Source organism: Apus apus, chromosome 1, assembly GCF_020740795.1.
Source record: "Apus apus isolate bApuApu2 chromosome 1, bApuApu2.pri.cur, whole genome shotgun sequence".
Taxonomy (NCBI): domain Eukaryota; kingdom Metazoa; phylum Chordata; class Aves; order Apodiformes; family Apodidae; genus Apus; species Apus apus.
Genome location: NC_067282.1, coordinates 71432960 through 71455137, shown reverse-complemented (window position 1 = coordinate 71455137; position 22178 = coordinate 71432960). Strand labels below are relative to the sequence as shown.

General features: G+C 39.3%; 1 protein-coding gene across 1 annotated transcript in view; it reads left to right on the top strand.

The window, feature by feature from the left end:
- The window catches only part of POLQ (DNA polymerase theta), a 50590-nt gene that overhangs the window by 13227 nt on the left and 15185 nt on the right, over positions 1–22178 (top strand). Inside the window, exons 9-20 of the mRNA XM_051611719.1 lie at positions 3379–3521; positions 4936–5140; positions 6025–6167; positions 8400–8593; positions 8878–9002; positions 11336–11579; positions 12317–15432; positions 16481–16621; positions 17239–17435; positions 18536–18776; positions 19858–20051; positions 21723–21860. Of these exons, the coding sequence (XP_051467679.1) occupies positions 3379–3521; positions 4936–5140; positions 6025–6167; positions 8400–8593; positions 8878–9002; positions 11336–11579; positions 12317–15432; positions 16481–16621; positions 17239–17435; positions 18536–18776; positions 19858–20051; positions 21723–21860 (5081 nt within the window). The remainder of the gene's footprint in view (positions 1–3378; positions 3522–4935; positions 5141–6024; positions 6168–8399; positions 8594–8877; positions 9003–11335; positions 11580–12316; positions 15433–16480; positions 16622–17238; positions 17436–18535; positions 18777–19857; positions 20052–21722; positions 21861–22178) is intronic.

Genomic DNA, 22178 nt, shown 5'->3' with positions numbered 1-22178 from the left:
GTGACTAATCATGATGAATTCCTTTGGTATTCAGTCTGATTAAGTTAATCAAGATGAATTTGTTTGATATTAATGGAGTAAAAATTATAATTCCCAGGGGATTCTTTTCACTGCATGAGACTTACTTTGGTATTTACATGTCAGTTACTTCAAGAGCAGGCTATTTTCACCTTTGAATTCTTCTTAGCTTTTAAGGCTGTGTTGTTCATTTGCCTTAATTCTGTGATCCATGGTCACTTTACTGAAGTGTTTATAGTTTCAGTGGGAAAATGTACAGTAAACTCTCATTGGACAGGCCTAGAATTTAGGAAATGCACTAAAGTCCACAGCCATAATTTGTGAAATTTTGTTGTCTGAAGTTCTGATTTGGATTTTTTAAACTTCCAGTACCTGAAGGGGCCTTCAGGAAAGCTGGGGAGGGGCTTTTCATCAGTGATAGGACAAGGGGTAATGGTTTTAAACTGAAAGAGGGTAGATTTAGGTTAGACATCAGGAAGAAATTCTTCACCATGAGGGTAGTAAGGTGCTGGAATAGGTTGCCCAGGGAGGTTGTTGATGCCCCCTCCCTGGAAGTGTTTAAGGTGAGGTTGGATGAGGCCTTGTGCAGCCTGGTCTAGTGTGAGGTGTCCCTGCTCATAGCAGGGAGATTGGAACCTGATGATCTTTAAGGTCCCTTCCAACCTTAATCATTCTCTGATTCTATGATAACTTTTATGGATTTTAAAAGTAGTAATGCAACAGACTAGGAGGGAAATGTGAGCAGTACTTAACAGGTAATATGGTGTCTTCATGCCCTGGTTGATGTTCAACAAAATAATCCTGTCATTTTAATTTACGATGGAAATTTATCTTCATGGATGATGCTTGGAAAAATTGTATTATAGAAGTATAAACACAGTAGAAAAGAAGTTCAGCAGAAGTGGGAGGTGGGATTTGCCCTACTGATGGCTTGATTGGTGTTTGCTGGAACCCTACGTAAGCAGACTGTTCTTACATTTAACTTTCTATTTTTGCTGGAGTAGCATAGCAACAGAGCATTTTGCGACCTATATCTCTGTGAGGTATCTCTGTGTGCAAAAGAAAAGGCCAGCTGCATTCCATATTTTGAATTTTTCCAGACTTTGTCATACGAGTGTAGCTGGCAGGTGTAAAACTACATTATTTCTTGAGGTTCCTTTTTCCTCCCCTTCTAGTTACAATAATTAGTACCCTTTTTTGATGGTTCTAACGTGACTGTGTTTTGCACAGTAAGCAGTTGATTTTATGCTGATGAGCTTCGTGAATGTACCATTTTTTTTTCCACTCCACAAAGTCTTTTGGGTGAGAACATAAAGCTACATTACCAGCTGCTGCTCTTTCACACAGCAGGGAGACTGTAGGACAGCAGCTTCAGCTGGAAAAAATGCCTCATGTGGATATGAAATTCAGCTGACAGACAGAAGATAAATGCTGTTGGGTTGATTTGCTCCTCCCCTCCTAACACTGAAGTGTTGAATTGTCTCAGGTTTTGATTTTTTAATTTTTTTCCCCCAAGTTGATGGAAATTTAAAAACATTTTAGAAAATGAAAGTAGGTTATTTTTGCATTTATCAAAACTGTCATATTCCCAATGTGGAATAGGTAAACATGTTCAATATTGCTGAAAAAAGCCTAGAAAATTAATAGAACCTTTTTGGCCTTCACTTAACTTTTTTATGCTGAGATAGGCCAAAGTCTTCTGGTGTTTGTCTAGTTTGATGCTAACCTGGACTTCCCCTCCTGTCAAAAATAACGGGTCTTAAAACAGCTTAGTTCCTTTTTTTTTAACCTGTTTACTATGTTGCAATTATTTGCTTTAATTTCTCAGTGGTATTTTGGGGAAGGGTTTCCCCCAAGTCTTCAATGACTGTCAGATAATGCAGAGCCAAGCAGATAGCTATCTTCTGTTAGATTTTTTACACTGAAGAGTCAAAGTTTTCAAAGGGAATTGTAGGTCACATCAGAACCCAAATAGAAAATGAGTGAATGTTCTTTTTTTGCTAAAATCAGATAAGCTTTGCTTTCAAAAAACAATGCTTTCAGACACTTTATCTTCTGTACTCTCGGCTCAGGCAAAAGAACGTGGTCAACAGATGTCAAAAGTTTCACCTGGCAGGATAAAAAAAATCCCAGTGACACATCCTCTGAGCATGTCTGTCATCCTGTAATTCATGTATGTAATCATGTTTAAGTGGTGTTTTGTTATTCACCTATGCTGCATTTGTGAATGTGTTCATTACATTTAAGTGCAGTTTTGCTTTCATTACCTCTGGATTTGCTAATTACTGCAGCATTACAACGGCTACAGTTTTATTGTAACTTAACATTCCTAGGATTTTCATGGAATCATACTAAGATACCTGCTACCAAAATTACCTTGGCGTCCAGACTATGTGCTTTTAAATCTTAACAGGTTATCATAAACCTATAATGATATTTACTGTACAATTAATCAAAATCTAATGCTCTCTTCTTAGTCAAAGGCAAGCTTGTCCTACCCATAGTTAATTTGTCCTGTACCAACTGGCAAAGCTTCTAACTAGCTAAGTCTCCCAGGAATCTCCTGTATGTGACCACTACATTTTCCATGGGTAGTTTGTACTATAATCTCATTAAAGAAATTGACCCATTATTTTTATTTTTGTTTCTGGGACCTTTTTTTTGTCTCCCACAGAATTAGGGGTTAATGTAGCAATGTCTGAGAGAGAATTTTAAGGTAAGGTATATTTAGATGTACTTTTGGGGAAAACCATTCAGGATACTTTCGATTTTATGTGTGCGTGCATATATGGAAGTATAGAGAATGCATACTTATCTTATTAATAAAGTTTTGGGTTACCAAATTACTCTGGTATCTGTGTTATTTTGGGAATGGAACTTCAAGTGAAGTCAAGTGGTTGACTTCATACAAACTATCAAGGTGCTGTACAGCTTTTATGTTTTCTTCTTGCTGTTGAGAATCTTTTCAGTTTAATAATGTAGTGCAGAAGAAAAGTTGATGCCACTGTACATTATAGTTCCAGTCAATACCAGAAGAAGTGGGAGTGGTTCAGCAGCAAAGCAGATGCATAGAGAGGCTATGGAATCTCCTTACCTGATTTGGCAAGACCCTGACCAGCTGAATGTAACTTTGAAGTTTACTTTTAGTTCTTAAGTATTATGCGTTTGTGGAGTTCTTACATATCAATGGATATACACTGTTCAAGGTTGCAGAGTTTTTTCTCTTTCATTCATCTTTTTCAAAAATACCTTCAGTTTTCTGTTCTTATAATATGTCCTTTATGTACTGTATGTAGCTATTACAGTGCTATGATGCAACACTAAGGTAATTAAATTTTTCTCTTTTTTATTTTCTTGAAGGTGAGAGCATTTTAGTTTGCAAGCCCTCAGAAAGATCAAAAGGCACTGCTCTGCTTCAGGGATCTCTCAAGCCTGTTTGCAGCTGTTTGCTTAGAAGAGAAGGGGAAGGAGTTGCTTCTAGCATGAAGAGAGCTATACTTGAGGTACAGGACATGTAGTGAAGGATTAGAATTGTGCTTGCGCTCGTATAATTGTGGGATGTTTCTTTTATGATACCATCAAATGTTCTCTGTGAACTTTCTTTTTCATTTGTTTCCTCCCTTCTCAACCCAAGCAGCTTCAGACGAAAATTACTGGGGTCTGTCAGCTTGGTTCAGTATTCAGTGTCTTGTGTGATATGTTTCAGTCGCTGCACAGTCAAACAAGGGCTACTAAGATTTGCTTTAGTATTTAGATATACTCAAAATGCAGGCAGCAGTAAGTGTAATTCTTACACTTCATGTGTGACCTGATAATCTTCACTGGGAAACACTTGTAAATTACTGATTCTGGAGGCTTTGTATGCTGAATTGGACCATAGTGATGTTTGTAGAACCTTTTAGGGTTCCTTATGTCCCCCGTCAACTTATCTACTTCTTCTGTACAGAAATAACTGAAATTTTATAAATACGTTTGTGGTGAACAAACAGGTTTGGTACCCAATTTGCTCCCTCTAGCCTACCCTCCTCTATAGTGTTCCCACAGGAATAAAAAGGACCAAAAGAGTGTTATTCCATATAGGTAAGCTTATCTCCCTTTTCCAAAGTTGCTTTTGGGCTTAAACTGAGCTGAGACTGTTTAAACACAGTTTGTTTGCCATACTACTCCTATTGTGTTGTGAAAGTTGCTGCAGGACTTAGAACTTGGTTGTGATTACACAGATTTTTAATCTTTAGCAGACCAATGGAATTTCTGTATGTATTTTTCTATATAAGAGCTATCTAAAAGGTGGGGGTTCCTTTCTGGTGGTATGGCTTTATAATATGAAAAAAATCCATTGAAACCATGAGTTTTTTAGTTAAACACCTTGCTATCTCAAGGAAGACACACACATAGAAATGACTCAGAAGGAAAAAGCAATTATGTGTAGAAGAGAACAAAAACAATCAAAAGAAAAGAAATTGATTAAAATCAGGGAAACAATGACACGTAGAGCATTCACACTTTTTCAGAGAAAACTACAGTATGCTGAAGAGCCTTAGGAGAAGTCTTTTTTCCTGGTTTGCTTTTTGTCTTCAGAAATTTGCACTTTGTGTTATAACCTTTTAGAAGAATTTCACAATGTTGGCTAAGCAAAATACCTAGGGCTAGTTTCAAATCTCAATTGCTACTATATGTATGTCTGCTATAAAAATAAGATAATTAATTCTTTCCCATACCTTAGTCCTCTTCTACCTAAGGTGTTTTCCTTCTTTCCTAGAAAAGTTCTTAAAGGTTTGCAGTTGCTCTGCCTCATGTTCGCCTCGTATACTGGTTCTTTAAAATTTAGATATCTGATGGATCAAACTCTGATTCTTGGATCTGATATTTCATCCTACTGCTTTTCTGGCAATATGAACAAGTGGTTTTCTTCAACAGATCATAGTGGGGGGAGTGGCCAACACTCCAGATGATGTGCAGACCTACGCTTCTTGTACTCTTCTTGCATCCAGCTTGAGAGAAAGCAAGTGTGGAGATGAGAAGGCACAAGACAAAACACAGACTGGACCTATTGAGGCTTGTGTGATGTGGTTGCTGGAAAACGAATTCATTCAGGTTCTAGACTCTGGCAATGATGTGAAAGGTAATGTTTATGTTCTTCCCAGTGGTTGCAGTTTTGAATCAGTAAATCTTCTGCAGCTGGTTAGATGTTCAATGTAGCTTGATAGTGAGGATTTCTGTGCATTTTTGTTTTTATTTTAAAGAATCATGAGTATTGAGAATTTATTATCTTTCCAGAAGCTGTCTTTATAAACTGCCTTCACATTTTTTACATGCACATGTTCTTGGAAGACCTCACTATGCACATTACCTCTAAGACTGATGCATCCTAGTCTACAGATTCTTGAAATACCTTTTATCAAGGCATACTTTTACTATAGAATTTGTGCACATTAACTGTAAAGTATGATTTTTTTTCTTTCTGAAGAACCAGTACATTCTGAGTGTGCAAGTCTCTTCTAGAACTGCTTGGTGTATGTGGTTGCACTTTTTCCTGACTTTGGCTGTTTTCTTAAAATGGTGAAGGATGAGACTCTTAGAGTAATAGTAAGAATCCACATTACAGGTTAATTGGTATTTCTTTTTTAGGAAAACATGATAGGCAATATTTGGTGTTCCTAAGAAAGAAATACTTAAAATGATAGCTAATAGGCAGGATGGCAGATGGGATTCCAATGTTTTTTCTGAAACAGCTATAGCAACTGTTAGTCTGAGTAGTTAGGGGGATCAAAGCTTGAGATCTGGCCTCTGAAAAAGGCTAGTTTAGACTTATGCAAGTCTAAATATTTTATTATTTCCATTTTGCTGTCTTCAATATGGAGAAATATGCTGTTTCTTCTTGAAAAAGCAGTTGGGAAAGGTTAGTAGAATTGATACATGTAAAATAAATTACAACCTGAAAATCAGCTATAAACTTGCAGTTACATACTCATCTTCTTTTTTGTTGTTGTTTTGTTTTTTACACAGCAAAGGTATATCATCCAACACATCTTGGCTCAGCTACTCTTTCCTCTTCTCTTTCACCAACTGAAGCCATGGAAATCTTTGCTGATCTGCAGCGAGCTATGAAAAGCTTTGTTCTGGAGAATGATCTGCATATTGTCTATTTGGTAGGTTCCTCATTCTGTTTTGTATTTTGTACTGCCAAAACTAAGGAAAGGAGACAAAGCACAATGCAGAGTTCTTGAGGGCTCCATGAACACACGGTCTTTTTTGTGCTTTGCTTAGCTCATCCTTTATGAAGAAAAATTTCTATATTGAATGTTCTTCAGAACTAGTATGTTCCCATAGTGTCTATTGTGTAGGCAGGTGCTGCATAAGTCCAATGTTGTCACTACTGTCTTTGAAAGATTTTGGAGCTTTTTAAGTTTTGGGTGTCAGATGATGATAATTTTTCAGAGTCACTTGAAATTAGTGAAACAAATTGGTTTTGGTTGTGTGTTTGGGATGAGACTGCATCTCAGAGTACTTTGGAAGTACTCAAATACCTTTTGGGGTTCAGCATCTATTTTACCTACAAAAAGCTTCAGAAACTACACTGATTTTTTCACCTGGTGATTCTGCCAGGACTAAAGGAAGGAGCGTGGTAAATATTTTTGAGAGGAAAGTGTCCCAGAGTTTTTCAAGATTTATGTGCATGTACCCTTAAAAGCTAACCAATGCTATTTAAGATGTTTGGAGAAGAAGCCACAAACCTGTGAAGATTCTTGAGGAAACTAGATGGAGTTGCAGTGAGCATCTTAGGTTTTACGACTGCCAGAGGCCCACCATGCAATCTTAAATCTAACAATTGTCTTCAGCCTCCTTCATTGTAGAGTATATTTTCTTTACCAGGCTGATAAATCAAAGGCAAAATTTGGGCATCTTGCCTGAAAAAAAAGTTTCACTCCAAGGAGGATATGTTTGCAGTTACAGGAGTTGTTGAGCTAGGAGACAGAGGGAGGGAAGACACTGAGGGTGCCTGTCTTCTTGCTGTGTTCATTGACCTAATTTTTGGCTGATGCTGTTTTAGAGGACCACATTATGTTTTGTCCTATTTCTACTGGGCAAAGTAGACACACATCAGTAAATTATTTCCCTGTTTGTGTCTGCAAAAGAGAAAAACAAAAGGGATGAAAATGGTTTGTGTTCTGGGGTAGATATAGGGATGACAATATGGTTTTTTTACACTGTATTTTTAATTTCAGCAGCTTGTCTAATGATATTTTGAATCAAATACAGTGTTGAACAAAATGTTCTTGAGAGTCTCTTCAATTAAGCTAGCCTAAAACACTTTATTGAAAGTCTGTTCATTTTCAAGGCCAAAGATTTGTTTACTTTTTACTTGCTGGTTTGTGTTTTGTTTTTTTTTAATAATCATTGTTCTCCATGTGTTTATTATGAGCTACAGGGAAATTATCTGCTATAATGCTTTTTAATTCTCCTAGACTTGAATCTTTTATTTGTACAAATATGAGACTGAATTCCAAGACCTTGTATTATAGGAATGTTGATTAAAACAAATAAGTATTTGCTAGGAAAAGAGTTTATTTAAAGGAAAAAAACAACAACAAAAAAACAACCAACTAAAACCAACCAACCAAAAAACCCAACAGAAAACCAGCAAAGACAGTCCCCACCTTAAGAACTTTTGTTCTTCATCAGATAAAGGGCCATGGATGATTTACAACCGTGCAGGTGTTCTGTGTTATGTTAAATGCTCCCTAACAACTGCTATTTCAAAATAATTAATTATGTCAATACAGACATGAAGACATTTTGTATCCTTACACAGAAACTAACTGAATGATAACCCAATTGGTTTTCTGTCTAAAAGTGTGTGAATGCTTGGGATGGCTTTTTTGTTCGTGGTGATAGAAGCCGAGATGTCTTGTACTCCAGGTAAACAAAAGCTTCAGTGAGTTTTGGCAAAATCTGTGTTCCCTCCTACTTTATCAGATGCTGTGGCAGTGGTTAGCTTAGTGGCTGACAGGGATTTTAAGAGGTTGATAGATACCTGTCAGTTTTTGTTAAAAAAATAATTAAGTTTTGTGTTGTTACAGGAAAATAAAGATGCAGCTTAAAAATCTTCTAGTGGCTTGGTTTTAGGAAGCAATCTGCCGAAGATTTCAAATTGTTTAACGATTCTAATACTCATATGAGTCAGATCTCATCATTATAAATAATAAAAAAACTTAAGTTAGAAGAGCTTTTACTTTCTTCAGAGTACATAGTTATGACTCAGTGCCTCTGAATAGTGTGTAGGATGCTCTGACCACATTCCCTAGGGTGCGTTTTTGTTTAGCCAGAGCTCTCTTCTGTTTCTCTGAAACAGTTTTTTTGCTTTGTCTTATCTCTTTTAGGTCACCCCAGTGTATGAAGAGTGGACCACAATTGATTGGTACCAGTTTTTCTGCTTATGGGAGAAGCTACCTGCCTCAATGAAACGTGTGGCTGAGCTGGTGGGGATTGAAGAAGGCTTTTTGGCTCGTTCTGTGAAAGGCAAAATCATAGCTAAAACAGAGAAACAGCACAGACAAATGGCCATCCACAAAAGGTAGCCACAAAGGGTGTGAATGTGCAAAGACTAGAGTGGACTGGTTCTTTGTCTGTTCTCAGGAACTGGCTCTCTTGCTGAGTGAGCTGATAGCTCAGAAAACCTGAACCTAGTCTGCTCTGGCACAAGATGTTTGTGCTCATGTTTTTGGAAGCCATCTCCTCTGTTTCTTTTGTATGCTAAGCTATTGTACCATTATGTTCTATGTTATCACAGTGTATTTTGCAGTGTACACTAACGTGCCCTGGGTGATGATTTTATTTCCATTTGTACTACTCCTACAGGTTTTTCACCAGTCTTGCCCTTCTGGATTTAATCAGTGAGGTTCCCTTAAAGGATATGACCAAGAAATACGGCTGTAGCCGTGGCCAGCTTCAATCCTTGCAGCAATCTGCTGCCACCTATGCAGGTGAGTTGTCTGGGCAAAATACCCAGAAGTCTTGACTAGTCTTCTTTCTTTCCTTCCAGGTATGGGAATTAGATAGCTGCAGTGTGGTACTAACTAAGTCAGCCATGTGAAACCACTTCTAGCTTTCAAAGAATCACAGAATTATTGAGGGTGGAAGAGACCTCTGAGATCATCAAGTCTAGCCTATGACCTAACACCACCATATCGTCTAGACCATGGTAGTAGGTGCCACATCCAGTCTTTCCTTAAACACCTCCAAGGATGGTGACTCCACCTCTTCCAATGTCTGATCCCCCTCTCTGAGAGGAAGTACTTCCTGATATCCAACCTAAACCTCCCTTGGTGCAGCTTCAGGCCATGCCCTCTCATCCTGTCACTAGTTGCCTGGGAGAAGAGCCCAACTCTCACCTGACTACAGCCTACCTTCAGGTAGTTGTAGAGAGTGATAAGATCTTAGTCTCCTCTTCTCCAGCCTAAACAAGCCCAGCTCCCTCAGCCTGTCCTCAGAAGACTTTCCCTCTACTCCCTTCACCAGCCTCGTTGCTGTCCTCTGGACCTGCTCCAGGACCTCAATATCCTTCTTGAAGTGAGTGGCCCAGAACTGCACACAGTACTCAGAAGAATTACAGGGGGTGAATTACATCCCTACTCCTGCTGGCCACACTATTCCTGATACAAGCCAGGAGGCCACTGGCCTTCTGGGCCACCTGGGCACACTGCTGGCTTATGTTCAACTGGTTGTCAACCAGTACTCCCAGGCCCCTCTCTGCTGGGCTGCTCTCCAGCCACTTTTCCCCCCAGTCTGTAGCATTGCTTGGGGTTATTGTGGCCAAAGTGTAGGACCCAGCACTTGGTCTTGTTGAATTTCATGCCACTGGCCTCAGCCCATTGACCCAGCCTGTCCAGGTCCCCCTGCAGCTTCTTCCTACCCTCCAGCAGATCGACACTTCCCCCAGCTTGGTGTCATCCGTAAATTTACTAAGGGTAGGCTTTATGGCTTAGTCCGTGGTTGCCTGTTCTTTGATATGAAGCCACAGAATGTCCTGTGGGAAAGGACTGGAATCAAGCAGTGCTGTAGGATGCTGAGGTCTGTGGAAATAAGCTGTGTACTGTGAAGGAATACAGTTTGTTCAATACAAGGCATGGAAATTAAGTTCAAGTCTATTGTGAAGCTTTGCTCTATCAGGAAAGAGTACCTTTCAGCATGAATAAAGTTTGGAGTCTATAAGGCTTAGCATGTCTATCTCCTGGTTGCAAAGTTAATTGGACAGAAAGTGTAAGTTTATAGTTCTCAAAACGGAGTTGTTTTCTGGTCATTTATCACTAGATAACAAGAAGTCAGATAGATATCACCTTTAACTTCCTTAAGAGGGCTTTGTAAGAGCAGAAGTAACAGACCATCATGTGACTGAGACTTCTTTTTTCCTCTTGCCTCAGTCCTCCATTACTCTGCAAGTGGGTCTTCAATTTTTAAGACAATTTTAGCTCAACTTGCAAAACTCTGTGTGGGTTGCAGCATGAGTCAAAGCCCCAAAATGAAAAGGTCATGCCAGCTGATGCAGAGTAGTTTAAAATAATTCTGGTGGTATAAATAACTTTTTGTTGTAACAGTTTCATAATTCTTTATTCTCTGTGTTTGTAATTTTCAGCAATCAGGTAGATCAGTGCAGTAACAAAAGTAATTTGGGAAGCAAAATGAACTGTTGACTTGGTGTGTAGATAAGAGATACGATAAAAATTGTATTCTGTAATCACTATAAAAGTTGTGAGGAATGCCATGCCTTTCAGTTATTTTCATATTCTATAGATGCAATGTGTGAGTGTAAGAAACTGTCTTTTCCTCCCCCATGTGCTGGGGACTGCAGCTGTAACCTTTATCACAGGCTCTGCTACCTCCTATGGTACTCTCAGTATCTGAAGTTCTGCGGACCAAGTTCTGGTCTTACAGACATCAGTGCTGGCTTTCCTCAAAGATCTGTGACTTCTCTTAGTGCCTCTCATCACTATTTTTTCTGGCTCCTTCAGCGCGTTTGGTTGGTAGGAATCCTGTTACTGGGTATGTGTGTACTTCACACTTTCAAGGATACCGTCTTTGGAAACACAGTTCTCATTCAGAATTTCTACCTCACCGATAAACTAGTTAATTCTAGACTAAGTTGAGTTCTGCAACATCAGCTCCTAGTCAAAGTTATTTACAGAAACTAACTCATGTTTAGTATAATGAGAAGCTCAGAAAAGTAAAGTGAATGCCTATCCAGATGGGGTGGAGGAAATTGATCCAGCTTAGTAGAACCGAAGCTGGTTAAGACATTGACGTAACTTCTGTGTTCCAGGAATGGTAACAGTTTTCTGTAATCGACTGGGCTGGCACAACATGGAGTTGTTGCTTTCTCAGTTCCAGAGCCGCCTCACTTTTGGGGTTCAGAGGGAGCTTTGTGACCTGGTCCGAGTGTCTCTGCTGAATGCACAGAGTGCTAGGATGCTTTACAACGCTGGCTTTATCACAGTGGCTGATCTTGCTAAAGCCAGTCCTGATGATGTGGCAACTGCTCTGAAGAATTCAGTCCCATTCAAAAGGTGAGAAATCAGTAAGTCCAGAAGTCAAGTAAGAGAGCTTGTAAGGTGAAGGATTGCAGGATGAAACTTGTAATGAAATAGGGCAACCTTCTGGGACTCGGTGCCAAACGTTAGTTAGAAATAACTTGTGTATGTGATTGATCACAGTAATTCCATTATTATTTTGAAATTAAGAGAAGATTCTTTTATTTGCAGCAAAATGCATAATGCGCTTAGTCCTGGATGAATTGTTCATACTTTCTTTCTGGAGACCTTTTGCTGCCTCTAAAAGACACAGGTCCAACATATGATTAAACGAGTTGATGATTTATTACTGCATATCATTTGAGATTCTCCTGTGATATTCATGTTAGTGCAATGACAAGCTTCCTTGACCAAATACCTGTTGGATTGTCCCATTACACCTATCTGGTTCATGCTCCTGAGGTTTACTTTCTTTAGAAAACAGTATATGGAGGAGGAATGATTCAGGCCTGGATCGTGCCCTAGTAGGGAGCTGGGACTCATCTGGGGTATGTTTGGGCACAGAAACCTGGGTTATGCAGCCAGTAATATCTTTCATCAACATCAATTCATGTATAGAAAAATAGTTATTTCCTATTAAGGGCATTATATTTTGGATAAAGTGCTTCGGTGAAGCTAATTGGAATGAGAGCAGAGCAGAATGGCACGAGCTCCTTTTGTTGCTGATTATTTTCTGCATGAATGTTTATGTCCGTCTGTTACCTTTCCCATAGCGTTCGTAGGGCTGTGGATGAAGACGAAGAATCAGCAGAAGAGCGTCGGGCAGTGCGCAGCATCTGGATGGCCGGAATGAAGGGCTTAACTGAAAGAGAAGCAACTTGCCTCATTGTGGAGGAAGCCAGGGGACTTCTCCAGCAGGATTTGGCACTGATGGGAGTACACTGGAACCCAGAGTCTTTTCTTGAGTCTGATACATCCTCTGTGATCAGCAGTGAGTCAGAACTGGAAGAGAGACTATGTAGATCAAATGGAGAACAGTCTTCCGAGTCTTCTAGGGTGTTAAACAAAAAAGAATGCCAAGTTCAACCTCATAATGGCTTTGCTTCTCAGACTGGAAACTTACCAAGTATTAAAAAGGCATATAAAAGGCGACTAAGCAGTAGTACAGAAAACTCCAGATTTGAGAGTGAAGTCCCAGGCAGCAGACAGACTCGAACAGAGGAGGGCAATGATGATACTGTGTACAATGCTAGAAAACGGCTTAATATCTGCAGAGACAACGAAGACATTTCTCTGCTCAAAACCAAGACGGATTCCAGGAGAGCAGTTCCAGAACTCTGTACTGAAAGAGGAAAAACACCAACATTGAGAACAAAATCTTCAGCCTCTAGATTGATAAAAAGTACAGATATGCATTTAAACCGGAGTAGGAACAAAAATACAGCTTCAAAACTGCAGAGGTCACTTTTTGAAGATTCAAAACCACTTAGCATAAACAAACAAAAGCAGCCTGCTTTCCAGACCACCTGCTCTAAAGGGTCTGTAACTCATCAAGTCTCAAATTCTGCACAGATGGGGGAAATTAATCTTGGGAGGAAAGGTAAAATGGAAGGATTGTTTACAGAGCCTACCACCACTAATGAAGGCACATCTAAGGGGAGAGCATGTTTTCAGGTGCCTGTTACATTGCAGGGTACTCCACACATTGATGTGGAGACACATAATATTGTAGAAAGTCTAGCCATATCTGCTAGTGCTGGGACACATAGAAATGAAAATACCAGTGATAAGCAGAATAAAATTAATAAAATGCAAACAGATGCAAGCTGTGCTGAGGTGATGATTACTAAGCAGCAAATGGCTTTAGATGCGGATCACCATAACATAACTGCCAGCTCCTCTGGAAATGGACACGTCTGTAGTGGCAGCAGGATACAGAAACCTGTGTGGTTTTGCCTTGGTGAGGATAAATCCTGTCATATTCAGATTCAGAATGGTGGCAAAACTGGGAGTGAAAAGCCCAATGGACTATTGTTAGAAGCTAGAGCACTGCAGAAAGCCAACAGTCATCCTCAGGGTTTTCTGAAAAACTCTCTAGTAAAATCCAGAGATGTTTGCAATGCAGGTGATGTTCCGACTTGTACATCCTCTCATCTCTTTTCTGATTCTAGAGGCTTTGAAGACAGCTTCCAGTTGGATACTCAAACTGAGATGATAATAAAACAGGAGGGAGCAGCTGGAATCAGAGGACAGCAGGGAATAGAAGGTTCAGAGCTGTCAGTGATACCACAGCAGGAAATACCCAAGAAACTAAGCACTTCACAGACTGAGAATGCTACTGATGAAAGGCTGGATGCAACAGTTAGGAAACTGAGATTATCAAATCTTATCACAACAAATAACATTATCAAAACCACAGCTCAGCACTGCAGTGATGAAATTTTAGAGTCTGGAGGCCTTAATCTACAGCCCTTAACAAAGGAAACAGAATCTGGACCTTGCCTTAAAGAAAGCGATTTCTCAGTGACTGACTCCCAGCTACACAGTTTTCTACAAGATTACCAGACCCAAAATACAGCAAAAGGGGAGACTGCATCTAGAGACCTTAATAAATCAACCTCCCCTTTGGGTAGGGCACATATTGTACAAGTAGAATGCCACCCAGTCCCTGAAACAAGCCTGAATATGAGTGATAGCTTATTGTTTGATGATAGCTTCAGTAATGTCAGCGATGTTTCACCTGTTCACATCATGGAAGCTGACAGAAAGGAACCTATGGAGAAGCAAGGGATTTTGCTTCCTCCAGAAGGTCTTCTGCAGAACCTAAGGCCTGTTCAGAGTATGCCTCTTGATGTCAGAGGCAATCAGAAAGAGCATGAGGACCCTGTGCAGTGTAATAATGTTTCTCTAGCATTCTCTGATCTAATAGCTGAAGTTTTAGACCATGCAAACTCCCCATCTATTCTGGAAGATCTTCCTTCTACATTTCATGGTCAGTTGGGATTACGAAACTCAGTGTTTTGTAACAACGACCCCAGACCAAAGGATTTAGTAGGAGATGAAGGTGAAAAGCTCCAGAGAAGCCAGCAAGCTCTGAACAAGAAAGCCCGTCCACTGGTATGGACTGACCGCTCATTTGAACTAAGCCCAGGATTGCAGGATGTATTAGACAAATGGCCCAGTCCCTCAGGCATTGAACCAGTTCCTGTAAGCTCCTCTTTGAAAGAAAAGTTGGTTGCTCCTATTATTAATCAAGAGCCAGATCCAGTTTTTGAATCTGACTGTTGTCAGCCAGAGCCTTTGCCCACTTGCCAGGATTTACAAAGCTATTTCAGGGCTAAGGAAAACAAAATGGAAGACTTGGATGTTCAGAAAACAGGCTGCATAACACTTCCACTCAAGGGAAGCAGCAAAACATCCTGTCCTCCACTGTGCAGTAATAACATGTTTATTCCTCCAACGCCTCCCCAAGAGCTTTTTCCTAGGAGTTCTGCTTTCTCTGTGAAATCTGCAAGGAAGAGACAAGTCACCTGCATCAATGAAGGGCAGCTGATTCAGCCACAGCAGAACAGCGAGGGTGATGCAGAGCAGTGGGTAAAACCCGTCCAAGGCACTCTTGGGATTGTAGGCCCAGTTGAGACTGATGAGACAAAAGATGATTCCACTATAGACCAAGACTTTTCACTGCAGCTATCTCAGGATGTTTTTCCACTTGTTCCATTAAGTGCTGAAAGTTTCACTATTATTGATGTAGCAAGTGACAAAGCACTTTTTCAGACTTTTCTTGCAGAGTGGAAGGAGAAAAGCAGATTCTCCATCTCGGTGGCATGCGAAAGGACAAAATGCCTTTTGTCTCCCAAATCAACAATCGGTGGCAAGTTCAAAAAAGGTCAGTTCCATGTTCCAGCATGTTATTTTGTGAACAGCAAGGTGGCATCTTCAGCTTAAAGCAGGAGTGGGAAGAAAAAGGTTTGCAAAAAAGGAGGAAAATTACTTATATAAATTGAATATTGTCAGCCTCAGTAAAGCAAAGAAGCTGAGTGTTAGTAGCAGATGGAGAATTGGTCTTAAGCATTTCATTAGTAGGTCTTTGGTGACAGTAATAAAGTGTCAGCAGCTTGGTTGTATTTGAGAGCATCTAAATATTCTTAACGTTTCATCGTGTATCTAATTTTGAAATGAATCTGTGTCATACAGTTCCTTTATCATGTAATTTTCCATGTCATAACCAACTTTTATTATCTTTTAAAATGAATATTATATTTAACAGTAAACTGTACAGATTGGTCAGGGTATCCACTGAGCAGAGTTACTTGCAGGACTGCATCTGAACCAGGGTTAAATAGGTTTGAGTTTGCAAAAAGTGAACATGGTTCAATATATGTCTGTGAGTAATTCTCATCATTCTCTGGATTGTTGCAATATTGCTTTATTTTTATTTTTTTTTTGCACCAAAGTATTCATATGCTGCAGTTTCATGCTGCTGTATAAACATACGCTTCCTTTAAACTAACAAGATTAAATCAAGTTAGATTCTTTGCTGTCATATTGCTTTAACAACAACAAAATTTCTTAACTGTCAACATGTATTTTTGACAGACAAATATGAAAAGTTTTTCAGAGTGAAAGGAGAGAATACTTTTCTGTCTCAACTCTTGAAAAGGTTGCTGGGAAAGGCTGGAGTTTTGTAGGGCTGCTGCTATATGGGTGATTGTCTCTGTTAAGAGAAGGTTTTGGTATTTTAAACATGTTGGGTTTGTTTTGGTTTTTTTCCCCAAAATAATCACAGATTTTTCTCCCTATAAATAAAAATGAAGGTATATATTAACTTTTAAGAAATTTAGGCTCAGCTGTATGAATTAACATTTTCAGGATTCAAAGTCTTCAGTATTTAAGGATGCCATTTTATAATTGTAACTTAAAAATTATTCCTTTAGTAAGTTCTCAGGGGATGCAAGTTAAAGATGACGGCTTTCCTGTTCATGGCTGCGAAGACATCTTGGTAGTTGGACTGGCAGTATGTTGGGGTGGAAAAGATGCCTACTATATATCTTTGCAGCAGATACAAGACCAGACTGGTGAGTAAATAGGCTGTGCTGTGTTATATGACACTGTCTTTCAAGAAAGTGCCTTCAGGAGATAGGTTCTTGGAAGTTTTTTGAGTGACGCAAACCCAGCTCAATTGTTTGGTGGAGTATTTTAGCCATGTTATTCACCAGTCTTAAGTGTTGAACATCCTTGAACATGTTGCTGTGGATACTTCTATGCTGCTATATAATAAGGTCACATAATTGGCTCAAGCACTGGACTGTTGAGCGTGCATATGGCTCAAACAGCTTAGTCCCATGTTCTCTTTAGCTTACTTGCTCTTCTCTTTCAACCTCTTCCAATTTTTCCTCTACACAAAAAATCTGACATTAGAATGCTGAATATGACCCAATCTGTGCTACATGGGCTTGTGACTAGGGTTTGATTCCTGGCTATACTTTGTTTAGTAGTACAGACACAGTATACTGCTTTTCAGAGCCTTGTCTGGTTTGATAAAATATGTAGTATCAGTGTAGATTTATTGTTATTTGTTCACAGTCCAACTGTAGTTTTTGTGCTTTAGGTGATTGTATTCAAGATTTTTCTTTTGCCTTTCTTACCACACAGTGGGTAAAAAGATAATTTTTGCTTGTATTTCCTGCCTTAGAAATCAGCATGAGTTTGGCACCACCACCTTTGGACAAAAACCTGCCTATAACAGAGAGACTGTATCATCTGCAGCTGCACCTGCAGAAGAAGCCCAAGCAGGAGCGCTCACTTGTCATGTATGACTTCATTCAGCACTACAAGACTCTGTTGATGGCTTGTGGAATCTCCTTGGAAGGAAATTTTGAGGACCCAAAGGTTTGCAGGATAAGGAGAAACTTCTTTACTGCAAGAGTGGCAGAGGACTGGCACAGGCTGCCCAGAGAGGTTGTGGAGGCTCCATCTCTGGAGACATTCAGAACTCACCTGGATGCCATCCTGTGCAACCTACTCTAGGTGAACCTGCTCTGGCAGGAGGTTTGGACTAGATTATCTTCAGAGGTCCCTTCCAACCCCTAAAGTTCTGTGATTCTGTGTTTAGGAAATTTAGCTTGGGTAAACTTGCTAGTTTAAACACACTAGTGTAAAGACAGGAGTACCTTCTGGTACTTTCCTTCTGCTACTTAGATTTGAACATGCATACCTGTCAGGGCATTTAATGACATTTTCTTCCAGTGGGAAATCTAGAATGTATTTAGAGACTTCTTTTGCTATGCGTCCATGGTGCCCACAAGACAAACAGAGCAGGTTCAGTGGTAGCTTAACACAATAATCTTTCACACCTGATTGCTTTGGTGAGTGGGATAAGGCTAAATTTGTCCCCTGTCCCAGTGGATAGGGCTGAAGTCTGGTTGCAGTAAGAAGCCTGTGACTGAAATGGCAGAAGTGCTTCTAGTCAGATTATTGATTCTGAGAGCAGAAGACTTTGTAAGCAAAAGATTTACCTACTGTGTGTGTGGACCACCTTGCTACCACTGTTTTTCTCAAAACAAAACACAGTCTACGTGTAATTTAAAAGGTTTGGGTATCATTTGTAAATCAAATGAAACACTAGAAAGAGGTAAAAGCACCTTCTTGTCCTTGTTAGGAAAAGCACTAGATGCATAGACATTTTTTGTGTTGATTTTTAAAGCTTGCATCACACGGGCTGAATAGCTGAGAACAACACTTCTAGATGTGTTTAGTTGACAGAGGATAAGGTTTTCAAATGTGTAGAATTAACTGAGTGAGGATGAAGGTTTTCAGTGACTTATGCCCTTTTGAAGTTTTAACTGAAATAATGAAACTTTTCCACAAATTATTCCAGTCTTCCTGCCAAATAAATAAAAATAATCTGCACTCTAGCATTGCATTAACCCCCTATTTACATGGTATTATGACTAAAATGGAGAAAAGGTCTCATGGTCTCCCTTTTTAAGGTTGCCTGTTGGCTGCTAGATTCTGACTCCAAGGAACGTACACTCCACAACATGGTGACCAACTTTCTCCTCAATGAGCTGCCACTTCTGGAAGGGGTAGGCACTGGCCAAGGGGTGCAGAGCCTGGGGCTCAGTGCCAGCAGGGATCATTCTGGGCGGTACAGAGCAGCGATAGAGTCCGTGCTCGTCTTCAATGTCATGAACCAACTCCATAATGAATTGCAGAAGGAAAATCTGACAGGTAAGGAGAACTTCTCCACTTAAGGGCAAAGGTGGAGGGTTATAGGTTGCTGTGGTACCACAGGCTGAATTGACCTGTAGAAAAGAGGGGAGATTTGGAAGTTTTTGTCTAAGTATATTCTGTGTCAAAATGTTCATTTTTAAAAAGAAAAGTGGGAACTTCCCTTGGAAAGATATGTTTTGTCCAAAAGGTTTAACGAAATGTAATTTGTATATCCCAAATATCCACCAGTTCCACTGGTTAGGGCAACAGCAGAGTCTATTTTAAGTCTGAATCGGGCAGATCTCTGCCTTCCAGGTGACTACCCTTGTCATTCTGAGGAGACATATGGGTCTGTCTGTGGTTACTCATGCGTATTTTCAAAAGCTTTTGCATGTTCTTGTCAGAAGCAATGCCTAAAATCCTCAGATGTTCTCTGAAGGAGATTTTTTGCTCTTTGACCTGCCTATATAGCATTGTTTGCCATGAACGTGTTGTGTCCGTGAAATTTCTGTGATCACACACTGAATGATCCAGTATGTTTGCACTAATATTTGCCGAATGCTTGTCTCTGTTTAAAAACAAGCAACACCTCTGCCAGCAAAAAAACCCAACCAACCAAACAACATGTACCTGTTTGTTTTCCCTAAACTGTATCCAAAGCCTAAGATTAGGGTCCAGTCTCACTGAAGTAATTTATTTCAAGTCTACCACATAATTTGTGATAGTGACAACTAAACCTTAGAACATTTTTTAAATATGTGAGTGGTGGAATGAAGGCATGTGAAGTTAGAAAGCTTTATAAGCATGTCTGCCATTTATAAAATGTTGATAGACAAAGAGTTGTGTCTTTCTTAGGAAAAAAAATTACAGAAGTTATTATTCTCTAAATGCTTATGTGATAAAAAGTTCTGGAATACTTCTTATTATGAAATATTCCAGAAACAAAAGTATTTAAGCTAGATTTATATTAGAATATTTCAGTGTGTTGGGATTTGAAAAACTGAGGATTTTCCAGTTGTTTTTTCGTGAATCTGTTGATCTCCAATTGATCTGGTTTTGATGATGTGAAAGTTTTTCTTGGGGTTTGTACTTCCTACAGATGTATTTTCTAAAGTGGAGATGCCCACCCATTATTGCTTGGCTCTGCTTGAGCTGAATGGCATTGGTTTTAGCACGACAGCCTACGAAACCCAGAAACAGGTCATGCAAGCTAAGCTGAGTGAGATTGAGACCAAGGCATATCAGCTGGCAGGCCACAGCTTTTCTTTGACCAGCCCTGATGACATTGCAGAGGTATGTGAGGGTTAGGGTGGGAGAGGGGGATCTTATGCAGAGGTTACCCTCAAGAGGTTTAGACTTAGAAAAAAAACTGCCTTGGGCAGACTGTGTATGAAGAAAAGACAAAACAAATTGCACTCTTCTCAGAGATTGTCTTTACACTATGAGCTTCCTACCTGCAAGGTGCTGCTGTGTTGTCTCTTGCTCGTTACTGGTCATTCTGATTTCTTCAGACTGTAGCAGAAATAAAGAAGGCAGAAGTGGAAATAAGTATGTTGTAAATAAAAACTAAGTGGAAATAAGCATGTAGTTCATACAGGACCTTAGCTTCTCATGGTACATGAGATGATCTGCCAATTAAATGCCTTTTGGAATGTTTTGAATGAATAGTGCTGGACTAGAGAGACTTTTTTGCAATACCAGTATTGTAGACACGAGATGTGGTGTGATATCATTTAGTCTGAGTCTAAGAATAATTGTACTGATTAATTTGCATTGCTACCCATGTCCCTAAACAGATACGAAAGAGGAGGAAAGACTGATTTAAAAGCTTTGAATCAATTAATGTCTGTTTTTAAGAACCTGTATAGAACTGATTTTTTAAAGCATAAGAAACAGATTTCTGTGTAAATTAGCAATAATTTTATTCCTAAAGGACTTTGCTATATTTTTACATGTACAATACATGGAATTGTAGGAATAGATTCTAATTGTTGTGCATGCTTTTTTCCCCATTAATTTCTTGCTAAGGATCTATACTTTATATGGAAATAGTAAAGATTTGCAAGCAGTGTCACTAAAAGAAATTCCACAGAAATATTCCTCTGTTGCAAAAGCAGAAGTTTTGCTTGGTAACAGTAGTCTTAATGAGAATTCAAGAAATAATGCTCAGTTCCAATTTCACTCTGCTTCATGAAAAAGGGGGAAGGAAAGTTTTCTTAAATGCTGTTTTCTGTACTACATAAACTCGTTTCTCATATGGAAATTTTGTTAGAAATCCTGTGAAGTACCTTGTGTGGGTTAGTAGAGCTTTACCCCTCTAATTTTGTGTCAGTAAAACTAGTTCTGCATAAATGTGCAAGAGAAAAGCTTCTGTTCCCTTTGCCAGCTGTGAAGTGAAACAATCGTTGCTAAATAGTGTATCATGCTACATAAAAGGAAAGAATGAAAAATTAAGAAATCTGTTCTGTCAACAAGTGAGCATATACTTAATTTTCCAGTTCTTGGCAATTTGTTAGAAAAAAAAATATTCTGACTATTTTATAAAAGGTACTTGTGACCACCTCCTTCTATGCCATTCATGTTGCTCGGAAGCCTGCTCCTTACGTTCCTCTTGTTTTTTAAGCAATGTTCTTCCCACTTTTAGTCATCTTAACTCCATGTTTTATTACAGTTGACTGTCAGCGCTGACCTCACTTATTGGATGGAGTTAATTAACTTTTCTAAAAGCATACCTCTGAACTCAAACTTTCAGTGTTTTGAAAATGAGATTTTAGATTGCAGTTTGTAGTTAATTAAAATGGGGAGGAATGACTTTGAGAACAGATCTCTTTAATCAGCTTTTTAATTACCTGAAGCATTTGTACTAGCCTTTGGTTGAAACAAGCTGTTTAAGTTCTCAATTGCTTTTTGTTTTCTCCCGGGAGAAGTGTGTAGAAACTGATTTTAAATGCTGGCCTTTTTCAGGTTTTGTTCCTGGAACTGAAGTTACCACAAAATGGAGATGTGAACGTTCAAGGGAACAAGAAAACTCTGGGTTACACCAGAAGATCAAATGCTAAAGGAAACAGAGTTAGGCTGAGCAAGCAGTTTAGTACAACCAAGGTACAGTAAAGCCTGATTCTAGTCGGAAAGTGACTGTAGAAATAACTCCCTCTTACTTCACACATCTGCTGCTTGGATACATTGGAGTTAAGTATGCTGACTTAAATTAATGTAAATTTTAACTCCCTTTTTGCTCCTCCAATAATTCTGGAAACTCAAACTGGATTCTGCCTTCTCTATTAGAGAATTAAGTCGTCCTACTCTCCTAAAGCCTGAGTGTAGTGAGGACATGACTATAAGTAGCAGGATTCAGTAAGAATAAGTCAGGCAGAATTTGATTTCCCAAACCACATGTAAGACCAAAATAGCACAATAATT